Here is a 26093-nt window from a genome sequence, read left to right as displayed (position 1 = left end):
TGCAAACACAGGTAATCTATAAGAAGTAGATATGAAAAAAAAATTAAATGGTTTAAAAATTTATTATTTCCAAATGTTTAAGTGCATACTTTCCAATTCCTTTCATCTTATATTTCAAATCAAACAGGGGTGATGTGGGTGAACCTCAGCCACTAATAATAGTGCAAGGAGTAAGAAATGTGGAAGCTGGAGTGATAGCACAAAGGGTAGGGCATTTGCCTTGCACACAGTCAACCTGGGTTCAATACCCAGCATCCTGAGCACTGCCAGGAGTAATTCCTGAGTGCATGAGACAGGAGTAACCCCTGTGTATCACCGGGTGTGACCCAAAAAGAAAAATAAAAAAGAATAAGAAATGCCTGGGGACCAGATAACTTCCCCATAGGCTTTTCTCTTTTCAAAGTTAGTATTATGATTGGACCAACCCTTGTGTTCAACATTACAAGATGTCAAGATTGCAAGATGATTGCAAGATGCCCTCCAGCAATTATTTTCAAGAAGGTGGAAAAATAGAAGCTGGGATTGATAAGACTTGGAAATTGCACCTGAAACTCAGTGAAATATCTGGGAGAAAACAGTGGGGGTGGGTAGAGATGGGGGTGGAGAGGAACAGAAAGGGGCAGAAGAGAGAAGGGGGAGGGGGCCTTTTGCTTTTAGCGTGTAGGAATTTGAAGATGGTCTTTATATTGGCAAATTCAACGCATAAAGAATAGAATTTTAATGCAAGAGAAAACACAGAAGAAGGAAAAATGAGACATATCAATGCCAACTGACCAGTTATCTAAACCATGAGGCGCTTAAGAAAGCCTCTCTGTGGGATGGGGCAGGCTCTTGCCCAGTGTAGCTAAGTGGTCACTTGCTTAGCTACTCTGTCTGAATTTTAATATGGATTTCTCAGCTTTGGAGAGATGGTCAACCATGGGAGACTATCAGGAGAAGCAACTTTAAATGGAACAAACTTAAAGGCCTGAACAATTTTATCTGAATCCAGAGAGAGAAAGAGCAAACCTAAGGGATAAGGGCATAAGAACCAGAACCCACAGGTTCCAGAGGGTGAATGCAGATGTTGGAGGTGACAAAAGGGGTCCAGGAGGGATAGTTAAACACGTAAGATTCTGACTCCGAACCTAACATCCAGGTGTGAACCCTCCCTGAGTCACAGAAACCCAAGAAGCAGGACCTGAGAAACTCAGACCTTTGAGACTCCACAACTGTAGGAGGACTGAGTAAAAATGTGAAGGATTTAAGTGGATAATATGAAACTTTACTCACAAAATGGCTCAACTCAGGCCACGAGGATAGATGGACAGTCTCCCTTCCACCCTAAGACAGGAAACTGAAGTAAGCTTTTCTGTTAAAACCATCTCTCTACCAAAGAAATTTGCAAAGACTAACATTTTGAATTCTCTCATGGAGAACAACAGAAATTTCAGGTGCCCAGTGAGAAACCTGAAACCCAGCACTGAATCAACATTTTAGTGACCCTCTCTCAATATGAGGAGACAGCTAAGGATAACCAGATATTTGGAGAGATAATTGGGGTGGGGTGGGGGGAGCAAGCAAGAGCGGGGGGAGGAGAGAGAGAGAACACAAACAGAAAGCAGGAAAACAGGAACACACAATGTATGAAACAAAAATAATGTAAAATATATTGTCTTCAGAGAGAGAAGAGATTTGAATGATGTGGCCACAAACCACGGAATGCTGGCAGACATTAGTGGTGGCAAGGAATTCTCCTCTTAGGATGAATACTATCATACTTACAGGTTAACTTCAGTAATATTACTGAGTGTGAACTGCAGCAGTCAGAATTGCAGAAAACATTTCTGATGTTACATTTCTAATGTAATTAGAAAAATACATTTCAGTTAATACGATTTATTAATCTGGGCTAGAGTGATAGCACAGTGGGTAGGGTGTTTGCCTTGCATGCAGCCAACCCAGGTTCGATTCCTCCATCCCTCCCAGAGAGCCCAGCAAGCTACCAAGAATATCCCGGCAGAGTCTGGCAAGCTACCCCGGGGCGTATTCGATATGTCAAAAACAGTAACAACAAGTCTCACAATGGAGACGTTACTGGTGTCCGCTTGAGCAAATTGATGAACAACGGGACGACAGTGCTACAGTGCTACAATTTATTAAGACTGTCAGAGGATTGGTCTTTGTTCCAATACCATGCTATTTTAATTATTACCTCTTTGTCGTACAGTTGAGGTTGGGGAAGGTGATGCCTCCCATCTTTTTTTCTCCCCAAGAATTGTTTTAGCTATTCTTGGGTACTTGTTCCATATGAGTTTCAGGAGTGTCTGACCAATTTCTTTGAAAAATGTCATGGTTACACTTATAGGGATCACACTGAATCTGTATAATGCTTTGGAGAGCATTGCCATTTTGACTCTCCCAAGCCATGAGCAGAGAATGTGTTTCCATTTCCTCATGTTCACTTTTATTTTTTGAAGTAATGTTTTGTAGTTTTCTTTGTACAGGTTCTTTACCTCCTTAGTTAATAGAGTTGAATATCCTTACATACACTCTCAAATATATGATCATCTAATCTTTGATAAGGGAGCAAGAAATAGAAAGTGGAACAAGGAAAGCCTCTTTAACAAGTGGTGCTGAGAAAACTGGACAGCTACATGCCAAAAAATGGGCTCAGATCTTTACCTAACACCATGCACAAAAGTCAGATCAAAATGAATTAAAGACCTCAACATAAGACCAGACCCATAAGGTACATCGAAGAAAAGGTTGAAAAAACCCTCCACGACATTGAAGTTAAAGGTATCTTCAAAGACAAAAATGCCACTGGCCAAGCAAGTAGAAACAGAGATAAACAAATGAGACTATCTTAAACTAAAAAGCTTCTGAACCTCAAAAGAAGCAGTGACCAGAATACAAAGACAGTCTAGAGAATGGGAAAGGATATTCACCAAACACCCATCTGATAAGGGGTTGACATCAAGGATATACAAGGCATTGACTGAACTCTACAAGAAGAAAACATCCAATGCCATCAGAAAATGGGGCAATAAAATGAACAGAAACTTCTCAAAGAAGAAATCTGATTGGCCAAAAGGCACATGAAAAAATGTTCTTCATCACTAATCATCAGGGATATGCAGATCAAAACAACAATGAGGTATCATCTCTCATCACAGAGACTGGCACACATCAAAAAGAACAGAAGCAAGCAGTGTTGGCGTCGATGTGTGGAGAAGGGAACTCTCCTTCACTGCTGGTAGTAATGCCAACTGGCTCAGCCTTTTTGGAAAACAATATGGACATGTCTCAAAAAACTAGAAATTGAGCTCTCATTGAACTCATCAATACCACTTATGGGAATATATTCCAGAGATCCAAATAAATACAGTATAAATGACATCTGCACTTGTATGTTTATTGTAGCACTATCTACAATAGCCAGAACCTAGAAAAAAACCAAGTGCCAGAAAACTGATGACTGGTTAAGGAAACTTTTGTACATATAAACAATTCCACATATGGAATACTATGCAGCTGTTAGAAAAGATGAAACCATGAAATTTGCATATAAGTGGATCAACATGGAGAGTATCATGCAAAGTGAAATGAGTCAAAGAGAGAGGGACAGACATAGAATGACTGCACTCATTTGTGGAATATGATGTAACAGATTGAGAGACTAACACCCAAGGATAATAGAGATAAGGTCCAGGAGGATTGATCCATGGCTTGGAAGCCAGCCTCACATGCTGGGGGCAAAGGCAGCTGGGTTACAGAAAGGACCATTCAGTGAATGATGCTTGGAGGGCTCGCTCAGGATGGGAGATGCTTGCTGAAAGTGGACAATAGACCAAACATGATGGCCACTTACTATCTGTATTGTAGACCATAACACCCAAAAGGAGAGAGAGAGAGAGAGAGAGAGAGAGAGAGAGAGAGAGAAAGAGAGTAAAAGGGAATGTGGCCTGCCACAGAGACAGAGGGGACGGGATGGGAGGGTGGTGGGAGTGATACTCTACTCAAAATATTGGTAGTAGAGAATAGGAACTGGTGGATAGATGGGTACTCTATCATTGTATGCCTGAAACATAATCACAAAAGTTTGTAAGTCTGTAACTATCTCACAGTGTTTTATTAAAAAGTAAAAAAATAAATTAAAGAAAAATACTGTCAGAGGAAAGTAAGACATTCCTAACTCTTCTCCCCTTTCCTCTTGCCTCTAAGATAAACCTGAGGTCTGGAACAACAAACTAGACCACAGTCAAGATGGGAAAGATGTCAAAAGAAAAGGACACTCATATCCTCTGGGTACTATTCGCAGGACTCCTTATGTATAATACAAAGCTCTGTCCAACAACTTAACCTACCTTTACTTTCCTCCATGACCAGGTGCAATTCCTTAGGGGGTCTGAAACAGTTTTCCTTGATTGCTCTGACTAGAACCCCCCACCCCCTCTGCTCCAATAGCAGCTCTGCTTTTCTCTCAAGTGCACAACACACAACCTGGAACTTGAAGCCGTAGGGACAAGTGTCCACTTTGCTACTATGCAGAGAGACCTGTGAGCACAGTCACACTTATCTCTGCATCCCCAGCACCTGGCCACCCGCAGTCAAGCAGGCCATGAGCACTGCCTGTAAGTTACCAGGGGGAGGCTGGCAGAAGATAAGGTGCTGGAAGGGATCCCACAGGCCCTCCTGAACTTCCTACGGAGCAGAAGCAACACTGACTTCAGGGGACTTGGCTCCCACAGTGTAACTACTGAAGGGTCAGACATACCAAACACTTCCTCCAGTTCCTGGTCCACTTTTTTCTGCACTTCCGGATGTGTGCCCAACAGGTACAGGGACCAGTTTATTGCAGCTGCGGTGGTGTCATGGCCCTACAAATGGAAGGGGGGATAGCTTTAAAGCAAAGCTGTGTTGAGATTAGAGAGTCTATTGTCAGTTGTCTCTGGCTTTTACAGGTGCAATGTTACTTCAGAACATGACCATTGAATTCTGTCCAGCATGTTCCCTTGGTGAGAAACAAACTTAACAATTCCTGAAAGATGAATTATGCTTTAGAGGCATTTTGGTGTTAAACAACATTATGTTTATTTTGGCAAAAAAAAAGTGCTAATAAGGATATAGCCAAAGAACTAAGAGTTCTTGATATATGTGTGTCCATAGAAATATGTGTGTATTTGTGTGTGTACGTGTGTGGATAGAGGAATATATGTCAAACCAGCAGTATAGAGGTATAAAGGGATAACAAGGACAGTTCCTTAGGGTGTAAGAGGACGGGGATATGAGCATACATAACTGCGATTTAATTCAGAACCTTGCGCATGTGAAGCATGTGCTTTTCAGAGCCATGTCCCCAGCCCCTCAATTGTTTAAGGAGAAAAAAATCTGACTTTCCTGAGTCAACTTGCTACATTATTCCCTGCTTCTCACAGGTTGTACTTGCTGATGATGATCACCATATACAAGTGATCCTGAGTCAGTCAATACATCACCAAGGTAATAAATAGCCTCACTGAAGATGTACTGAGTTCAGGAAAAATGCTGTAGACTCTTCTAAAACTAAAACGTTACAAAACTTAAGGAAGCACTTGATTGAACAGCCTGCTGTTTCAAGGTTTAGACACCAGCGTCTGGGAGCTAGTTCAAGTGGTAGAGACCTGCCAAGCATGTATGATGTCTGTGCTGTATCTCCAGCCCCATATTCATACCCAAGCACTCCAGGGAGCGTTCCTAGTGGCCCCTGAGTATCACAGGGGCCTGAGAACCACAATGTCCAGCTGAGTGTTGAGCCGTCAAGCCTGCATCACGTAGATGGGCCTCCCCAAGAGTTTCTAGAAACCACTGGAATAGGACAGGGTATAACCTTTCATGATTTCATGACAGGTTTGGCAGAAAAAGTCAACCATCTAGCTTATGAAGAAAGCTGGACATAAGGGTAGAAACATGCATGATACAATCTTATTCATGCTTGGAAGGAAGATACTAGAATTTCAAAAGAATATATAAGCTAGGCCAAAAATGATTAGGTTGGTTGTTTTCACAAAAGGGAGAGATTGATGGTAGGAACTGAATGTTGTGTACGTACAAGGTGGACAACTGTGCATGAGGTGTGTGCATGTGTCTGGCTCTTTTTACTTTCTCTTTACTTGTAGTCCACATGCTAGAGATTCATTCTCTGTCAAACATAATGTGATCTGAATTATTTTGTATGTTTATTGTTTAGTTTGATAACTGAAAATCCCAGTAGCATCAAAGATGAGAAATTCTGTATCTCGAGGCTGCTATCTTCATAGCTTGACCTGCCTGGTGCAGTGGACAAATACTCTTCTCTTGAATCTGTAAAAGGAGGTTGAGGGAATATAATCCTTTGGGTTTAGAAGAATATCTAGGAGCATGAAGTACTAAAAAACTGAGAGCAAATTCTGGCTCCTCTTATACTTAAAAAAGCCTATTAGATCCTAAGTTTTCTTGAGAGAAAAATTATACATCCTATATGTACTCAGCACCAGTCAAAATATTTTGTATTCATCAGGTAATCAGATTCATCATTTATAATTTCTGGTTATGATAAATTAATGATTCTCATTTATATTAAGCTACTCAAAATCATATTTCAGATTTAAAATAACGCCAAAGGCTCTAAAAAGCATGTATTCATTTAATGATACCTGAAAAAGAAACTAACACTACATAAAGTACCTCAAACATGAAGGTGTCAACTTCTTCTCGAATATCTTCATGACTTAGCTTGTTTCCTTCATCATCAGTTACATTTAAAAGCAAGTCAAGGAAAGCCTTGCGTTTTTTGCGGGGGCTGCTATTCTCAGTTTTGCATTCTTCCTCTCTCTGCATTGCTTTGGTCCTTTCAGTGATGACCTAAACGATTTAAAATATGACATGCTTGTGTTGGGTATTTCACATACCAATTAATACATTCCTCCCCCCATTAAGAGACACATTACTTAGCTGCTTTGTGAATACTTTCCTATTCTTTCTACCTCAATAATAACTTATACCAAAGCTTTCTCTTTACATGTTTGGGCATTATAAAGTGGGAATTTCGTAACAAATTTAACGTCAGACAAATCCATAATCTTGAAGTGCTATTTCTGCAGTCTTCCCAGAAAGAGAACAAAGCAGGAGTGTACTAGTTATGACTCAGGAGATTTAAGGGAGCTAATGAGACAAACTTTTAAGTGGTGCAGACAAGAAGACCAATCTATGAGACCAATTATAGGTCACTCTAAGCACATGTTGTGCAGAGAAAAGAACAGTACGTCCATTAATCAGTTGAACTGTGTGCCTGCTGGACCTTCTGCTTTGATTGCTCTTTCCTCAGGAATTTCCTCAGAAAGGGGGCTGCCTCCCTCTTCTATAGGTTGTGACAGTACCAAAAGCAACTTCCCTGTACACTGCAATGCTCATCTGTTCATCTCTAACATTCACTATCCTCCTGCCACTGGTTTCTTGTTTTCCTCTCCATTTTCCACTAACATTTTATTGTCCTTGTCAGTGTCTTTTACCTCCGACTTGAATGACCACCCATCTTGTCTTTGCCCACTGACAAGTTTTTAAACTCTAGAAGAGTGATTGGCATTGGGAAAAAATACCCACTACATAGTTATGAATGAATGAAAGAATTTTCCATGAAATTAATTTGGGATACACTTTGTTTGATTCTCCTATCAAGACTAGAGTAATAGCACAGTGGGTAGGGTGTTTGCCTTGCATGCAGCCAACTGGGTTCAGTTCCTCCATCCCTCTCGGAGAGCCTGGCAAGCTACCAAGAGTATCCTGTCCGCACGGGAGAGCCTGGCAAGCTACCCGTGGTGTACTCGATATGCCAAAAACAGTAACAACAAGTCTCACAATGGAGACACTACTGGTACCTGCTAGAGCAAATCGATGAACAACGGGACGACAGTGCTAACAGTGCTATTAAGAAAATGATGCAATCTGACAGTAAGTAATCTATACACACAGATTCTATGTATTATTGAGTATGAACTACCACATGTTCTTTTATTCTTGATGCATTCCCCCTGGTCTAATACTCAGGATGATTTTTTCCTTTAAAATTTATTGAATCACCATGAATTGCAAAGTTCCAAAGGAATTTTTGATTGAGTTTCAGGTATACAATGTTTTAATACACTTTGCCAATGTCCACTCCTCTCCACCAGTGTCCCTTGTCTCCACTTTCCTGACTCCAACTCCTCTCCCTGTCTTCTTGATAGCATACACTTTTTTTCTTTATAGGCACTTTTGTTTGTGATACTTATAGGGTATCATATACATCACTTATTCCTTTTTTCAGTGCCCCAAGGATAACGTTTCAATATGGATTCACCAATACTATAGACTACCCAACTTGGAGCTTCTAAATTACTGATTATAATGCAGAATCGATGCCATGGGGTGCCTGGGGTGCCCAGAGACATGTGGTAGCTGGAATCTGCCCCAGATCTCTGCGTGCCAATCTGGTGCTCGAGACCTTTGAGATACCTCCAAGTCCAATTCTTTATTCTTTTAACATCAAAATCTGTTTATTAATAAAAGTTTATACATATCTCACTTTTTGTAATGAAGTGCCTATAGATAAGCTCTCCTATTAAAACAATTAACCCTCTTTAGAGTAGAAACAAATATTGCATACTTGGTTCAGTGTCTGGCCGTTAGCAAAAAACTTAATGTTTGCTGAACCTAATTTAAATATAATTATGCCCCACTTTTGTCCATTATTATCTATTTGTTTGGTGTCTTAATGTCACATTCGGATTGTGCTCAGGTATTATTCCTGTCTCTTCTTTCAGGGATCCTCCTGGCAGTGCTCGTGGGACAACCTGAAGGACTCAGGGACCTTGTGTGGTGGTAGGGATAAAATGTGGTGCAGCCACAAGCAAGTCAAGCACCTGACCTGCTGGACTAGCTCTATCTCTCCGATCCCTGTTATTTTTTATCTCAATGCTTATCTTATCAAACACAAATTCCATGGTTCTATACTGTGTATGTCAACAAAACATAAAACTCATGATACACAGATGTTCTTATGTAGTGGTTGGTGGAACAATGCTTCAAATGTATTTTATGCCACCAGTTTAAGATTATAATGGATAATTTAAAGTTACAAGTACTTAACTATGATTGAAAATTAGAGATTTACAGGCTAGAAATATAGCACAGCAGGTAGGGTGCTTGCCTTGCATGCAGCTGACACAGGTTTGATCACCAGCACCACAGACAAATGGTTCCCCATGCCCACCAGGAGTGATTCCTGAAGGCAGATCACTGAGCCCTGAGCACTGCCAGGTGTGGCCCCCAAATAAAAAAACAAAATTAGAGAGATATATGAGGTGAGAGAAATAGGTCAAAGCACATACTGAGCCTGCAGGAGGCCCAAGTTCACTCCCTGGCACTGCAAAGTCCTCGTAGCACTGCTGGGGAAAACTCCTGAGCACTAAGCTCAGAGTATTTCTTATAAGTAGTGTTGAGCGCAGCCCAAACATGACAAACAAAGAAGTAAACAGAATTAGAAACTTACACTGTTAGTAAAATCATGCAATATCTTTAGGCTCCTTCTGTGTTCCCGTCCTTTCTTAAACAAAAGGAATAGAGTATCATTCCACAGCCAGGGCATCTTCATTCTTTGAAGTGCTATGTCACTCATCCTACATAAAATATTAAAAAATAGATCGGTGACGTGATACTATACTTAGAGAACCCTAAAACCTCTACCAAGAAACTCTTAGAAACAATAGACTCATATAGTAAAGTTCCAGGCTATAAAATCAATACCAAAAAGTCCATGGCTTTCCTATACTCAAATAACGAGAGAGAAGAAAGTGACATGAAAAAAGCAATCCTGTTCACAATTGTGCCTCAGAAAATCAAGTACCTCGGAATCAGCTTAACTAAGGGGGTAAAGGACTTGTACAAAGAAAACTGCAAAACACTACTTCAAGAAATTATAGAGGACACGAGGAAATGGAAAGATATCCCCTGCTCATGGATTGGGAGAATTAACATTGTCAAAATGGCAATACTCCCCAAAGCATTGTACATACTCAATGTGATCCCCATAAGGATACACATGAGATTCTTCAAAGAAATGGCGCGAACATTCCTGAAATTCACATGGAACAATAAGCCTCCACGAATAGCTAAAGCAACTCTTAGGAAAAAGAATATGAAAGTAATCACCCTCCCCAACCTCAATCTATACAAAAAGTGGTAATAATTAAAACAGCATGGTACTAGAACAAAGGCAGAGCCACAGACCAATGGAACAGGGTTGAATATCTGACACACACCCTCAAATATATGATTATCTAATCTTTGATAAGCGAGCAAAAAATGTGAACTGGAACAAGGAAAGCCTCTTCAACAAATGGTGCTGGCAAAACTGGACAGCAACATGAAAAAAAAAATGGGCTTAGATCTCTACTTAACACCATGTACAAAAGCCAGGTCAAAGTGGATTAAAGATCTCAACATCAGACCAGAATCCAGAAAGTACATGGAAAACAAGGTTGGCAAAACCCTCCATGATATTGAAGCTAAAGGTATTTTCAAAGATAACACATCACTGGCCAAACAACTGAAAACAGAGATAAACAAATGGGACTATTTTAAACAAAGAACCTTCTGTACCTCAAAAGAAACAGTGACCAAAATACAAAGACAGTCTACAGAATGGGAAAGGATATTCACCCAATACACATCTGATAAGGGGTTGATATCAAGGATATACAAGGCACTGGTTGAACTCTACAAGAAGAAAACTCCTGGATACTGGCTCGCACACCGCTGAGATTTGACCCAGGTGGCCATGCTTTTGCATGGCCGCTTTGCTGCTGAACAACCAAGATCCAGAAGCCAGCTACACTACTTCTGGTCCCAGCAAGTGCTTGCAACCATGTATCTAGACTGTGAACTAAGCCTTTGCCCCATGCTGCCCCAGAAAGGGAAATGATGCAATTTTCAACATAAATTTCCCTGAACTTAATTACTAAAAAAAATCCTAAACCGCGCGGCCGCGCAACTTCATATCTCTTCATTCTCATCAATGGAAAACTAATTATCAAATGCTTCCTTGTCAGTAGGAGGGTAAACTCCAACAAAAATAGTGAGTTTTGTGTTGAAATCTGGAATGTAATCAAGGTAAAGAGAAAATGAAGTGAAATTTATCAGTTATGCAGGCGGGGAGGGGTGGGAGGCATACTGGGGTGTTTTGGTGGTGGAATATGGGCACTGGTGAAAGGATGGGTGTTTGAGCATTGTATAACTGAGACATAAGCCTGACAACTTTGTAACTTTCCACATGGTGATTCAATAAAATAAATTTTAAAAAAAGAAGAAAACCTCCAACCCCATCAAAAAATGGGGGATGGAAATGAACAGAAATTTTCTCAAAGAAGAAATTTGAATGGCTAAAAGACACATGAGAAAATGCTCTATGTCACTAATCATCAGGGAGATGCAGATCAAAACAACAATTAGATATCATTTCACACCACAGAGACTGGCCCACATCCAAAAGAGCAAAAGCAACCACTGTTGGCGTGGATGTGGGGAGAAAGGGACTCTCCTTCACTGCTGGTGAGAATGTCGACTGGTTCAACCCTCTTGGAAAACAATATGGAAGATTCTCAAAAAAATTAGAAATTGAGCTCCCATTTGACCCAGCAATACCACTGCTGGGAATATATCCCAGAGAGGCAAAAAGGTATAGTAGAAATGACATCTGCATTTCTATGTTCATTGCAGCACTGTTTACAATAGCCAAAATTTGGAAAAAAAAAACAGAGTGCCCCAAAACAGATGACTGGTTAAAGAAACTTTGGTACATCTACACAATGGAATACTATGCCGGTATTAGAAAAGATGAAGTCATGACATTTGTATATAAGTGGATCTACAATGGAAAGTATCATGTTAAGTGAAATGAGTCAGAAAGAGAGGGATGGACATAGAAAGATTGCACTCATCTGTGGAATATAAAATAACATAATGGGAGACTAACACCCAAGAGTTGTAGAGATAAGGATTAGGAGATCTGCCCCACAGCTTGGAAATTGGCCTCACATGCTAGGGGAAAAGGCAGCTCAGATAGAGAAGGGAACACCAAGTAGAGGATGTCGGGAGGACCCATTCGTGTTGGAAGATGCGAGCTGAAAGTAGACTATAGACCGAACATGAAGGCCACTCAATACCTCTATTGCAAACTACAACACCCAAAAGGAGAGAGAACAAAGGGAATGCCCTGCCACAGAGGCAGGGTGGGGTGGTGGGGGATGGGGTGGGGGTGGTGAGAGGATACTGGAATCATTGGCGGAGGTGAATGGGCACTGGTGGAGGGATGGGTAAATGATCACTGTATGAGTAAAATGCAAACACAAAAGTTCATAAGTTTATAACTGTACATGACAGTGATTCTCTAATAAAAAAATTTTAAAAAAGACTGGTAAGGTGGTTAACATTTTTAGTGGGGAGGGTCCTCCAAAGCAGTGCTCAGGAATCTGGGTGCCACCTTCTGGCGATCTCTGGACAGCCACTGATTTGGCACTGAAGCCTGAGAATATGCTGCTGTACAGGCCTTGCAGTGCCAGGCATCACCCAACACCACTGGCAAAGCTCTGGGGTCTCCAGAGCCATACCCCACCGTGCTTAAGGGGCCTCCAGGAAGGCACCCAGAGATGCTTGGGGGATAGAGTAGTGCCAGGGATTGAGCTAGTGTTGACCACTTGCAAGGCCTGAACCCCTGTACAATTTCTTCTGCCCTATTATGTATTTCTTGAGCACCTACTCCATGACAGGTCTCAAAGAGCATTAATAAGAGAATGAAAACTCACTAGAGGGTACAGTGGGATCAGTGATTTATGTTCAGTAATATAGCTAGGTATCTGGTAAAACTTAAAAATTAATCATTTCTGGGGGCTGGAGTGATAGCACAGCAGGTAGGGTGTTTGCCTTGCATGTGGCCAACCCGGGTTCGATTTCCAGCATTCCATATGGTCTCCCAGCACCGCCAGGAGTAATTCCCGAGTGCAGAGCCAGAAGAAACCCCTGTGCATCACTGGGTGTGACCCAAAAAGCAAAAAAAAAAAAAGCTAATCATTTCTTTAGAGGAAGAAAGAATAGAGGAATAATAGATGATCATCCTATCTGCATGTTTTTCATGGCAATTTCACATTCTAAGGCTCTATGGGGCTCTTATGTTACCGCTTACGATGAAATCTGCCTCCTGTCAATGACCAATCATTGGCTTGATCACTCCTCTGGTGCAAGAAACAAAAGTTGCTGCCCTTTTCTACAGAAAGTGCCCCCAGAACCTCACTTACCATTTCCATCAATGGAGCTAGCTCACCCTTACCTGGCAACTTAATCTGTAAACCATACCATGGTATTTTTCTCCAATATCTAATTTATCTATCATTTATAAGTGTAAATATATTTCTGTCTGTGCTCCACACTGTTGTATGTGCCACAATAAAAATAATCAGTACCCTGTATAGTGGATAACAGAATAAAGATGCTCAATAAATATTTAAAGCACTAAAATGAGCAATGGGCTTACTAAGGTAGCCAATCAATTTCTGACCCCAATCAGTTTCTGGTTAGCTGAATAAGAGCAAGTAGTTTGAAGCTAAAATAGCTTGATTTGTCTTCAAGACAGTATTCTCCCTCAAACGAGTATCTCACTTGCTTGCTTACTTCCACTTTGGAGAAATCTGTCTCTCTTTTGGATACATTTTCTCTTTTTATGTTCTTTCGCATCTTTTTAGGCAAGTTTTATTCAATAAAATCTACCTTGTTTCTCTAAACAAATATAAATAAAATGAAAAGAAAAATAAATTTAAAATAATTTATGGACAATAACAAAAATTCAGCTAGAATAAAGGGTACATGGATGAAGCAATAATAATGATAGCTAACATTTACATAGAACTTTTTTGCTTTTTTTTCTTTTTGGGTCACACCTGGTGAAGCACAGGGGTTATTTCTGGCTCTGCTTTCAGGAATTACTCCTGGCATTGCTCAAGGGACCATATGGGATGCTGGGAATCAAATCCAGGTTGGCCTCGCCCAAGGCAAACACCCTACCCACTGTGCTATTGCTTCAGCCCGAATTTTCTAGCTTTTACTATTAAAAAAATTTTTACGTAGCAGTTACACTATAAAAATATTTTAATATTTTGATACATTATTTCAAAACAAGCATATTATCCATCAGTCACATTTTCCCAGTCTTCCTCTGTTGCTGAAATGATGTTAAAACATTGGGCTAATTTTTATTCTAGCTTCAGTTTTTTAACTTGAATGACACACACAAAAAACGAAGCTATTTTTAAGCTCTAATCAGTAATGCTTATAAAATAAACAAAATAAATAAGTTTACCTATAAACCGCTCGAACATACTCAGAATCTTCATTCCACTGAGCACCAATATTCTTCCCCATTGCTGTTTCTGTAAAACATTGTAAGAAACCATCATTCAGCTCAGCACATTTCATTTCTTTTGTTTATCCTCTAAGGGACAACACCTGGGAAGAGAAATACATGCCTTTCTGTTATAATGAATTTTGGATGTGTTTCTTCCCTTTTCCGCTCTGCTCTTGGGCCTTCTGCTTCTCCTTCTCTCTCTCCTGCCATTATTCCCTTTCTCCTTCCTAGTATGTTGACTCTTTGTTCTTCAGAATAGGGAATGGCTGATGCTTCTCAGGCAGTTTGTTTAGCAGTAGAACTTCCAGAAGCACCCAGTGTTCTTTCAGCCCCAACACTGGCCTTCTCAGGACCCGCTACTGTTCATTTGGGCTATTTCTTCTTTACAGCCCAACTGTAGAAAGTAATCAATTTTCTTTTTGCTTTTATTGTTTTGAGGTCATACCTGGTGATGCTCAGGGGTTACTCCTGGCTCTGCACTCAGGAATCACTCCTGACAGTGCTCAGGGGACTACATGGGATGCTGGGAATTGAACCCGGGTCGGCTGCATGCAAGGCAAACACCCTACCCGCTGGGCTAATGCTCCAGCCCCGCAATCATTTTTTTAAATTTAATTTTATTGAATTACTGTGAGATAGAGCATTACGAAGCGAAGCTGTTCATGATTGAGTTCAGTCATACAACGTTCCAACACCCATCCCTCCACCAGTGTAATTCCACAGCAACAGTGTCCCCAGTTTCTCTCTCACCCCCATAAAACACCCCTCACCCCCACCTATGTCTCTACGGCAGGCAGCTCTCCTCTCTCTCTCTCTCTCTCTCTCTCTCTCTCTCTCTCTCTCTCTCTGTCTCATCTTAGAAGAAGCAATCATTGAGACTTACCACAGATGATATCTAAGGCACAAAGAGTGATGAAGAAAAAGCAGTCAAATTCTTTCTGGTTAACGTGTTTTTCGAGCTTCTTAACCAGTATCTTGGATTGTTCATTCATGACATCTAAGAAGTCCTCCAGAATTGTAAAGTGGAACGTTGGAGTTAACATTTTCCTCCTGGAGCGCCACTTACTCCCAGTGCTAGAAATACCAGGCATGGTTACAGATAACATAGAAACGACACCCCAAAACAAAGTATAAATATAAGGGATATCAACAACATTTTCCCGAAACAGGTGGACTATATATTCTTAAATGTTTTGCCAAAATCCCCAAAGAGTTAAAAGAAGTGTTTTGAATACTCCTTTATATTATAATATTGAAGGAAGCTATCATAAAATGATAATAGTTAAGAATGTTTCTAAACTCCTAAGCTATACGTGTAAATGTTAGATTTTCTTCCCCCCCCCATCTCCATCAACACTTAAATAAATTACCCCTAGAGGCACCGCTTTACAAGACAGCCCTCCACATGGCCACTCACCTTGTAAGGAGGCCAAGGCCAAGCCATGGTTTTAGAAACCTGTACATATAGGACTTATCAATTTGCTTTGAACTGCTTAAAATTGTCTAGAAAAAAGAAGAAAATCATTTTAAAGATACATTAGAGACATAGGAATAATTTCAATGATAAGAATAGCTGACTAGAACATGGTAGCTTTTTAAAGTAACATCTTATAGCCCGTATTTCTTTGTAATTCATTTTAATTCCTGTGTCTCAACAAAATCCAAGCAGAGATTTGAATGTAAAACTGTCGTTCAATATTGAGCTCATAATGGAGTGGAGAGAGAGGAAAATATCCAAGGAGATTCACGGTTCCTATATGAACTATGAACCAGGTGAAGTCATTTCTTAAACAAGGGGACAGCTCACGGAAATGAGGTAGTGAATGCAGAGGAGCACATTTATGGAGACAGAAAACATGGGTCTGTTTTCAGGCATGTTGCCTTGGAGAAATTCAGCTTTCCATGATCTGATAGCAGGTAGGGGCTCAGAATTCACTCATGAGCTAGAGAACTCATTGAGTGTCTCCACAATTAGAAGCAAAAAGATGAGCACTTAGGTCTAGGTCTGACCATTAAGATTCTGTGTCATGATTCTTACTCTTGCCTATGTCCTCTGGACAGCTCTTTACATGAGGCAGCAGGAGAACCTTCACTATCTTCTCTGAACCAAGATTCTAAGGGATGGCACAAGAAAAGATCCAACATTGTCACCACAATACCTCCGAAAAACAAATTCCAGCACCTCTCCCAAGAAATTTCTGTTTTTAACTTTGTTACATGAAAAGACCTGCTAACCCCATTTTTCCCCTTCCTTACATATACCCCTTTTTCATCAAACCCAAGATAATTTCTTCCACATCCTACTAAAAAGAAACATGCCTTTTACATTTGACACTTATTTTCAACAACATGGATCAGCCATATCTCTTCTCTGTCAATATCAAATTTCTATTTTCTAAAAACTGATTTGGAAGAATAATTTTTTAGACTCTAGGTACACTGAGGCAAACACTCATATTTTATTAGTGCTATATTTTCATAATCTTAAAACAGTGCCTGACAAGTCACAAATGCTTTCCTTGAAGAACAACCTATTTGTGGTTGTTAAACAACCTATCCTTGTGTTCACTTACAGTGCAAGAGAAACATGCATTTGTTTCTGACCATGTGTGTGAGAGAGAGCTATTACAGGACACTCCCAGGATGCAGAGAACACCGAGCAGCCATTATCTGGCCCCAGAAGGGCCTCGAATGTTTATGGGGCTGCTCAAGACAGATGCTAACTGTCATCCTCAGGCACAAGTACACACTTGCGCTACGTTAATTCAGTGCAGTTCCAGCAGGTAGTGGGACATTGGTCCTAGTTATTGCAGACTCACCTCCACATTTTCTGCTTTGTAAAGGACTACCAATGGCACTGGCCCAAGCCAGAGTTTTATCAGTGGCATTTGTCGGTATTCTTCAGAATAAGTAATTAGCTGCTGAAAAAATTCTGAAAAAAAAGGTTAAATTAAAAAATTGAATCAGTAAATACTTCCTTTCTAATTCAATAAATGTAAGAAATGTATAACATATTCCTTATTTTTATAATATGACTTTGGGGGGTTAAACCATTTTTGGTTAAGTTTAAGAAGTAAACAAACACTCACCCACATATCTCTCAATTTATAGCAAACCACAAGTCTCTATAAACTGCTCTAATGATTGAATCATGAGGATGATATAACTTTTTGGTCATATTTTGTTTGGAGAGGGCTCCCATATGATGCTTAAGGGGCCCAGAGCCACTCCTGGTGAATCAGAAACAGCTGGACCAGGAGGATGTGTATCCTCAGCTGCTCTGGTGCTAGACTACCAGGACCATCCTGAAGTTACTTGGGGTCTTCTTCAGGGCTGTATTCTGTGATTCTCAGTACTCAGGTGACCCTGTGGAGCCGTCTAGATGATCACTTTGGTGCTTGGTCCCATCACTTAATTGTGGATGTCATAATTACATGGCCAATTGTGAAATGCCAAACTTCACATGCTCCTGTAAAGACACTTAGATGGTGACTCTTACAGTGTGTTTACAAAGCGGAGAGGGACACTGGGGTCATGGGTGGTGGGAAAGGAACACTGGTGGAGGGATGGGTGTTGGATCATTGTATGACTGAAACCTGATCATGACCAGCTTTGTTACTGTGCATCTCAATTAGAAAAATATATATTTTTAAAAAACAAAGAATCTTTCGATGTTTATTACATTTGTTTCCTGTGGGGCTACCCAACAGAGTTGACAGGGTGAGGATCTGAGGATGTGGGTGTAGATATGCCCAGCTGGGTGGGATGGGTATGCAGTGCTGCAGATGCACGTCTAGCAGGGCTAGGGACCACAATCCCACAGCTATTCCTGCAGTGCTCATAGGACCATGTGGACCAGGCTTCCAACGCAGGGTCTTTGCATCTGAGCCCTTTGAGATATCTCCTAGCCTCCCCCTGTTAAGTTTCTTTACATGGGCTTCATGCAGCTTTTAAATAGGAAGAAAACATACGAATCCTTCTAGCCTTCTCAAGGTCTGTTACAAACATTTTCTCTTCTGAAAAGCTGTACTCTTGTTCCTCCATCTCACATCACTGATGTACTATTCAAGCATCATATAAATGTGATTTTCCTTCAATGTCGCCAAAGAACACAAACCAAATATTTTGGTAAAATGGCCTTCCAAATTGGCTCCCCAAATCATCTTTGTACTGACATCCAGACCTGAGTTTCTGGAAAACTTTTGCCAATAAAATTAATAATAAGTATCTTCGTATTGATTTTAGGGTTTAATCAGGAAAAGAACAAGATACATGGAATAGATTATGGTGTAGGAAGATATGAAAGTGCTCAAAAATCACAAGACCATGTTGAAAAATCAAGAAGCCAATCTGAAAGGTTTCCAACCAGCTGAAATAGTGAAAGAAAACAAATAACATAATATTCTATATGTCACAGATTGTTGTATATAGAATAAAGCAAATACACATGTATTTATGCTAATATGCAGTCGTATTTTGCTACTTTTGTATCTATACATATGTACACATAAATGCTAAAGAGAAAACTCTTCCTTAAAGAAATATTCTAGTTTATGTGCATAGGATAAATCTAGGAAATACATAGTTATAGTTTTGGAATCACTACCACAAAAATGTTAGACAAAATCCAGGAGATAATGAATAATACTGGGTACTAGAGGAATGAAGAGAAATGGGTAGTGTATCTAAGTATTTATATAATTTATCTGTACTACTGTTCAGTTGCAAAGGGAAAGGGTAACTTTAGAGTGCAATGACCTACACACACCACTTTTATCAAGAGACCGAGGTTAACAAAAGCTCTACCAGTATATAGCTCTACCATGTACTGAGTAAGACACAGCATAGCTTATATGGTGTTCTTGTCAAAGATAATTATCTATTATCTAGACAGGAGAAAATAGCAGAAAACCGCATATTGAGACAGAATCTATAAAACATGTGACTAGCACTCCACAGATCTTTTATGGTCATAACAGATATGAAAATATTGAGAGAAAAAACTCATAGTTGATGAAACTAAAGGAACATAGTAACTGAAACCCACGTGGGATCTTGGATTGAGTCCTAGAACAGAAAAAGTTCACTACTGGGAAAAGTTGTGAAATTCAAATAAAGCATGCACTTTGGTATTATTTTTGAACAAGTACTAATTTCTGTGTTTTGGCATTTATAACAGTGGTATATAACCGTAGAAAAATCTGGTTAACATGTAGAAGTGCACCATTATCATTCCAACTTTTCTGAACCTTTAAAGTTATTTCAAAGTAACAAAATGTTAAAAATAAAGAAGACAGTTTCATTTTTTGAAACTTCATATAAGAAGTAAGCTGAAGGAAGATTTTTTAAAGAAATGTGGGTGATGAACTCAGGTCACATGTAAATATGTTATGTTAAAAAATTGCCCTGTGTTCATATTTTATTTAATGTAGGGGGGAAATTTACAACATAGATCTATGTGCTGGTGGAATTAGATTTGGAAATATATGAAAGGTATGACAAAATATGAAAGAGCTGTAAATATAAGACAAGGTAGTAAATATAAGAGTAAATAGTAACAATAAGAGATATTAAAAATAAATATAAAAATAGTATAAATAGTTAAAATTTAAAATAGTATAAATAGAATAAATAGTATAATAGTATAAATACAAAAAAATAAAAATATAGTAAATAGTAAATATAAGAAAAAGTCATTGAGCTAATTAGAATTACTCAATAACTTTGAGGGCAATCTAGAGATAGATAAGAAATTTTATAATCATGTCAATCAGTTTCCTACCCCATGCTCAAAACTGGAAGTGAGCATGATGTGATTAACAGCATTCAGCAGGTACTGTATAACCACCTTCAAGGGGCTCAGTCGCTCCTCTCAGTAACTAAGCATCATTGGAGAGGGTCACTTCTGTCATGAATCACACTACTGTAGAGAATAAAGTGATTTATTTAAACTTAACAAAAGTTTAAGGTGCCAGAGACATACTCCAGTGGGTAGGGCATTTGTCTTGTGTTCAGCAGACCTGGGTTTGATCCCCAGCATCTCATCTAGTTCCTCATACCCTACAAGAGTGATCACTGAGCACAGAGTCAAGAATAAGGCCTGAGCACTCTGGATGTGGCCTGAGAGAAAATTAATAAAACAAGAGATTAGGTCTAAGGAATTACTGATTCTGTAATGAGGCAGATGGCATGGGACCATGAAAGGATGAATTGAATTTGTAAGCAGCTAAAAGGGAAGCGGGGATGGGAAAGAGGATGTGAGCCAAGCAATGGTACAAACAGCAGAGCAGAGGCACAGGGTCTGAAGAGACCCTGAGGTCCAGTGCAAATACAGGAACAGGGGCTATAGCACTGGGAGATGAGACTGGAGTTTCAAAGGATCGTGTGCATTTTCTCTTAAGGGATCTAAGAGCAGCTCCAAGTTTCTGACATGAACCCGAATGGTGTGACTTGTACTTTAGGACAGTGACACTAATCCTATAAGATCTATAAGATCCTATAAGATCAGATGGAACCACAGGGAGCTTCTGAGCAGCTAAAAAGGCTAAAGTTCCGTGCAGCGAGTGAAAGCTCTGACCTGGCTTTACAACTGTACAAGGCCCCAGTATGGGGTTGGGGAAATGTGGCCATGAATCCCAACTACGGCATCAAAGTCTTGTGCAAAAGTTCGGAGTGAACACTTTTTGCATCACTATGCATGTGATCTCAGTCTGAAGAAGGCAGCAGGGCGTGAAGAAAAGCTAAAGTAGTGACACCCTTGCCTCTGTTAGGTGGAGTGCCATTCATTTCTGTCATCGTTTCCCCACACAGGTGGGGAAATTGTTCCCCTTTAACTTTCTTACTCAGTATCACAGAACTGGGCAACAGTACGCCTGGCTTTGTATCCAAGGCAATGAGAATACAGACCAAGCCACTTTACCCATTAGGCAACACTGCTTGGTTCCAATGGTTTCCAATCTAAACAGTTGTTGTTGAAATTGCAGTGGAAACAGCTGGATCAAACCTCAGTGTCAAAACAGAGTTCTTCTAAGTGATATGATGCCTCCCCTTAGTCTGTTTGACAGAAGAGACATGGAGGTCTGAATCTGCGGTTTAAAGTTACCAATCAAGTCCAATCCTGAGAGTAAGATGGGCAAGGTAGATCTGGGCATACTGAACCAGGAAGACAAGAGACCAGAGTTGGAGAGGCCAGTGGGAAGTCAGCTGCACGAATCCAGCTGGGATTGCTGACTAGAACTTAAACCAGAGTCACCGAATGAAAAGGCACAGCCTGCTATAGAAGAAATCAGTGCGAGATAGCTCAGGGGACTCCTTGAGGTAGCTCAGAGTGCTTGCCTTGAATATATTAGACATGAGATTGGATTCCTGCACCACAGTGTAAAACAAAATATGACATAAAACAACACAATACACTAATTCCCCATTACAGTCCCTGGTAACAAAGGAGTGAAAGCAGGAGTGGGATAAATGATTTAAAATAGGGAATATATTTAGATTATTTGGATAGCCACACTTTGCTAAATTCAGTGTTTAGCAAGTCATTAATGAAAGCTCTTGATGGTTAAGGAATTTATTACAAATAAGTTCTAAAAGTAATATGGACTGTATGTATTCAATAATATTTAAAATTACCTTGTAATATAGTTACTTTTACAAGTAAAGGGCAAACAACTGCAACTTAGCTGTGAATAACATTTCAAAGTTGGGCAATGTGGTCGTAAAGATGGAACTAAGCAAAGAGTTGCCTAATGTCCAAATTCAGTACTGGTTGGTAGATTACAAAGTCCCTTTTAGAAGACACAATATATTTTCATTCTCTTCATCTGAAAAGTAATTCTTGGAACTTATTTTCAAATAGGTCTTAAACGCTGGAGATTTCAATGGTAAAATTATCCTCCAGTGTAACTAGAAGGCATCATACAAAGTGAAATAAGCTTAGTATGAAATAAGCAGCACAGCGGTTGGGCCTTCACCTTTCACGAAGCCAACCCGTGTTCGATTCCTCTGCCCCTCTCGGAGAGCCCGGCAAGCTACCAAGAGTATGGAGCCCGCATACTCTTGCCGCAGAGCCTGGCAAGCTACTGGATATGCCAAAAACCGTAACAATAAGTCTCTCAATGAGAGACGTTTCTGGTGCCCACTCGAACATATCGATGAGCAACTGGAGGACAGTGACAGTGACGTGACTGAGTGAAATAAACCAGCGGGAGAATAAATGCTAGGGATCTCATTTATCTGTGGAATGCAGAGCAACAATATAGAGGAATAAACAATAACAAATGAGGACAAATCCTTGACCTTTGATCAAAGCAGATTATCTATTTATGGGGGTGGGGTGATGGGGAACAAAGAATTGGACTCCAGGTGACATAAGAGCAGAGGTGGACGGTCTAGGCACTTTGGTGGGATATACAGGTGCAGTCCTTGTCACCAAAGCCATGTATATTAGCATTACTATAATCATGTTACCTAAATGATAGCAAAAATTACTCAGTGCAAATAAGCACTCCTTAATTTTCATAATTTAAAGTCTATTTAAAGATGACTCATAAGATAATGCATTTATATGATTAAAAATGTACATATTCCCTGCTAAAATTATGAGGAGCAAGGCGCTGGGTGGGAAGGTCTCTGTTGCAGATCTGGCAGATTCACTCCAAACCCAGCAGCACTGCCATCTGGGATCTCAGGACCAACAAGTGAAGTGTGAGTTCTCTGACTTGGGATCACAATGACCAACTGCGTGGATCCCCACCCCTAAACTCATCATTATCGCAACAACAAAGGGAAGATTAAAAAAATAAAAGAAAACGATGAGTATGATGAGATTTTGGGAGCTCTAGGGGAGCAGGGTCTTTACAAACAATTATATGTGCATATAATCAAAGGACAGAGGAGAAAGGGTAATTGGTTTGCCTTCACTGTTAACTAAGATGTTTTTTAATACATTCTTCCTTTCTATCTAAATGTGCTATTGGGTCACTGATAGGTTAGACAGATGTTTGATTGTTCAAGGTTTACTTGACTTCTTCTTTAAGCAAACATCCTCCCTATCTAGGTGGCACACTCCCACAGAACCTCCTCATATTCCCAGGAATAGGACATGACATCATTGTATTAATCTGGGGAAACATAATAATTCCAGCTTTGGAATTAACGATCAGCATGTTAATGACTGCAAACAAAATAGTGGATGAAAAGAGATCGATTTAGACTTAGACTCAGTTTGCCATTTTGAGCGCCTTTTTTTTTTTTTTCTGCTCTGCATCTCTGCCCACTCATGGAGAGGAAATGCTAAAATCTCACTCACCTCCCTGATGAGGCATTGTAAAGCCAGGTACTTTCGAGAGGTTTCTAACAAAGTGATTTTCCATCAACAAACTGTAATATAAACCAGTGTATATGTTACAGATAATAGATAATTCCAATCAAAAACAAACACAAATGAAAGGTCTTTCAATGAAGTGGATGAAACTTGCTATGGACGTTTGCCCAAGGTGGCCTGGCTATGAATGCTTGTTATGTAACTTCCCTGAAAGTGTTTAAACAAGAAAGCCGAGGTAATTTAAATTGTAGACTAGTGTCCTAATCCGCAGGTGGGGAGATAGTCTTAAAGTGATCTCCAGCAGAAGAGGGAGGGAGGGAAGGAGGAAAGGGGAAGAGAGGGCGGGAGGGAAGGAGGGAGGGGGGAGCGGGGACTGTGATGTGTGCGGAGAGGGACAGAGAGAGAGAGACAGAGGGGGGGCGGGGATGGGGAGAGGGGGGAGGGAGGGAGGGAAGGAAGGAGGGAGAGAGACAGAGGGAGGGAGGGAGGGAGGGACGGAGGGAGAAAGAGAGAGAGAAACCAAAATCGGCTGTTTTGTGGAGAGAGGGGGAGGGAGGGGAGGAAGGAAGGGCCACTACCGGGAGAGAGAACAGAAACAAGAGAGAGAAACTGAACTTTTCTAGCTAGAGGAAGGACCCCGGGAGAGATAGAAAAACAAACATTTGCTCTTTTGTAGAGAGAAGGAGTGAGAGGAAGGAGGGAGGGTGCAGAGCGAGTCGTGCTGGCCCTCGGCCAGCATCTCCCCTTGGCCAGAGCACAGGACAGCCAGTCCCCGGACGGCAGCGGCGAGCGGGGCAAGGAAGGGACGGAGCCGCCCCGAGCGTTCCTAGCGGCCAGGGCGACAGCAGCTTTGCCCGGGTGGCCTGGGCCCCCTCGCGGCCCTTACCCCTGGGGTCCGGCTTCATCACCAGCGCGTGTCCCACCAAGGGCAGGGCTCCCGAGACGGTGGGCACGACCCGCAGCCGCAGCCAGTTGCGCGAGTAGAACGTCACCATGCGCAGGAAGTTGAGCAGCAGCGAGAAGGCGCCCAGCACCGCGGCGCCCAGCGCGCTCCAGAGCAGCAGCTTCTGCCCGACGGGCACCAGCCAGAGCAGCGACATCGCGGCGGGCGGCGGGGACGCGGGTGCGGCCCTGAGCGGGTGCCGGGAGGAGCGCGGATCGGGGCAGAAGTGCCCTTGGGCTGGGCCGATCCAGGGAGGAGCTTGGCGGGTCGGGGTGCGGGAGGATCCCGTGAGTGGGTCGGGGAGGAGCTCGGCGGGTCGGGGTGCGGGAGGATCCCGTGAGTGGGTCCGGGGAGGAGCTCAGGGTGAGGTCGCTCCGGGCAGCGCTGCACTCCCTCTGACCCTGCCTCCCGGGCTGGCAGCCTGAGCTGTCGCCCCAGCCTGGGTGCAGTACCCTCACCCGCCCGGGCATTTCTTCAGAACAGAAGGACACCTGGAAGGTGGCATTGTGATTCCTTTCAATTAAATCATTTTAAAAAAATACCACGACGTGGACGGGATCTGGAGAGTCTCATGCCGAGTGAAGTCCGAGGGAGTGGGGGGATGGAAACCTAGATCTCTCTCATAACTGGGGTATCCAGGAACGTGGTTCAGGGATAACAAGTGCCCCCAAGGCAGTAGAAAGGACGAGCTTGAGATCTGGTCTTCGTAAGAAGCTTGCCAGGGTGGTAGGGGTGGGGGTGAAGGGGATAGGGTAGGGAAGAGAGCTCTGGGGCAATGCTGCGGGGGAGGGGTCACTCTGGAGGAGGCCTGAGGGCAGAAAAGAGGAAGAGAGGAAGAGGATATGCTTGATAACCCCATCAGCAACAATATTGTAATACACAATGCTTGAAAGGGCGGGGCAGGAGGGGGCAGGAGGAGGGGAAGTGCTGCCTTACAAGCAGGCTGGGGACAGGAGGGAAACTAGGGACACGGTACAGGGATTGGTGTTGGGACACTGTATGTCTGAAAGTCATGAATAACTTTGTAATTCATGGTGATGCAATATAAAAAATTGCAATTTTCCTCTTGAAAAGTACCTCCCCCCATCACCAAATCATACAAGAAACAGCCAGTAGGGCCTGGCAAGATAGTACAGCAAGCAGATACTTGCCTTATACACAGCTAACTCAGATCCTTTCCCCAGCACACCATAAGGTCCCCCAGTTACCACAAGGAGTACCCCTGAGCACAGGGTGAGGAGTAAGCCCTGAAAACCACTGGATATGGTCCACCCTTCCCCACACCAGAGAAAGAGAAAAAGAACATAGCCAGTAAAAAATCCCCATTACAACCCCCCCCACACACATACACACCATGAAAGTAGGTACTCTAGTCCTACCTGACCTGGAAAGGC

General features: G+C 41.5%; 1 protein-coding gene across 2 annotated transcripts in view; it reads right to left on the bottom strand.

Annotated features, from left to right (window-relative positions):
* The window catches only part of LOC101557255 (cytochrome P450 4V2-like), a 31436-nt gene extending 6431 nt beyond the window's left edge, over positions 1-25005 (bottom strand). The window contains exons 1-9 of one of the 2 annotated variants that reach the window (XM_055140466.1): positions 24643-24768; positions 23742-23812; positions 17251-17363; positions 15849-15934; positions 15315-15505; positions 14387-14456; positions 9530-9656; positions 6688-6864; positions 4760-4862 (exon numbers count right to left, since the gene is read on the bottom strand). In XM_055140466.1, the coding sequence (XP_054996441.1) occupies positions 4760-4862; positions 6688-6864; positions 9530-9656; positions 14387-14456; positions 15315-15505; positions 15849-15934; positions 17251-17363; positions 23742-23805 (931 nt within the window). In that variant the 5' untranslated portion in view covers positions 23806-23812; positions 24643-24768. Of the gene's footprint in view, positions 1-4759; positions 4863-6687; positions 6865-9529; positions 9657-14386; positions 14457-15314; positions 15506-15848; positions 15935-17250; positions 17364-23741; positions 23813-24642 lie in introns of both variants that reach the window. The other variant, XM_004610340.2, reaches the window with a different exon arrangement.
* Between the last annotated feature and the right edge of the window lie 1088 nt (positions 25006-26093).

The sequence above is a fragment of the Sorex araneus genome, chromosome 1, assembly GCF_027595985.1.
Source record: "Sorex araneus isolate mSorAra2 chromosome 1, mSorAra2.pri, whole genome shotgun sequence".
Taxonomy (NCBI): Eukaryota; Metazoa; Chordata; class Mammalia; order Eulipotyphla; family Soricidae; genus Sorex; species Sorex araneus.
The sequence above is the reverse complement of the archived record's forward strand: the minus strand, read 5'-3'. Positions and strand labels throughout refer to the sequence as shown.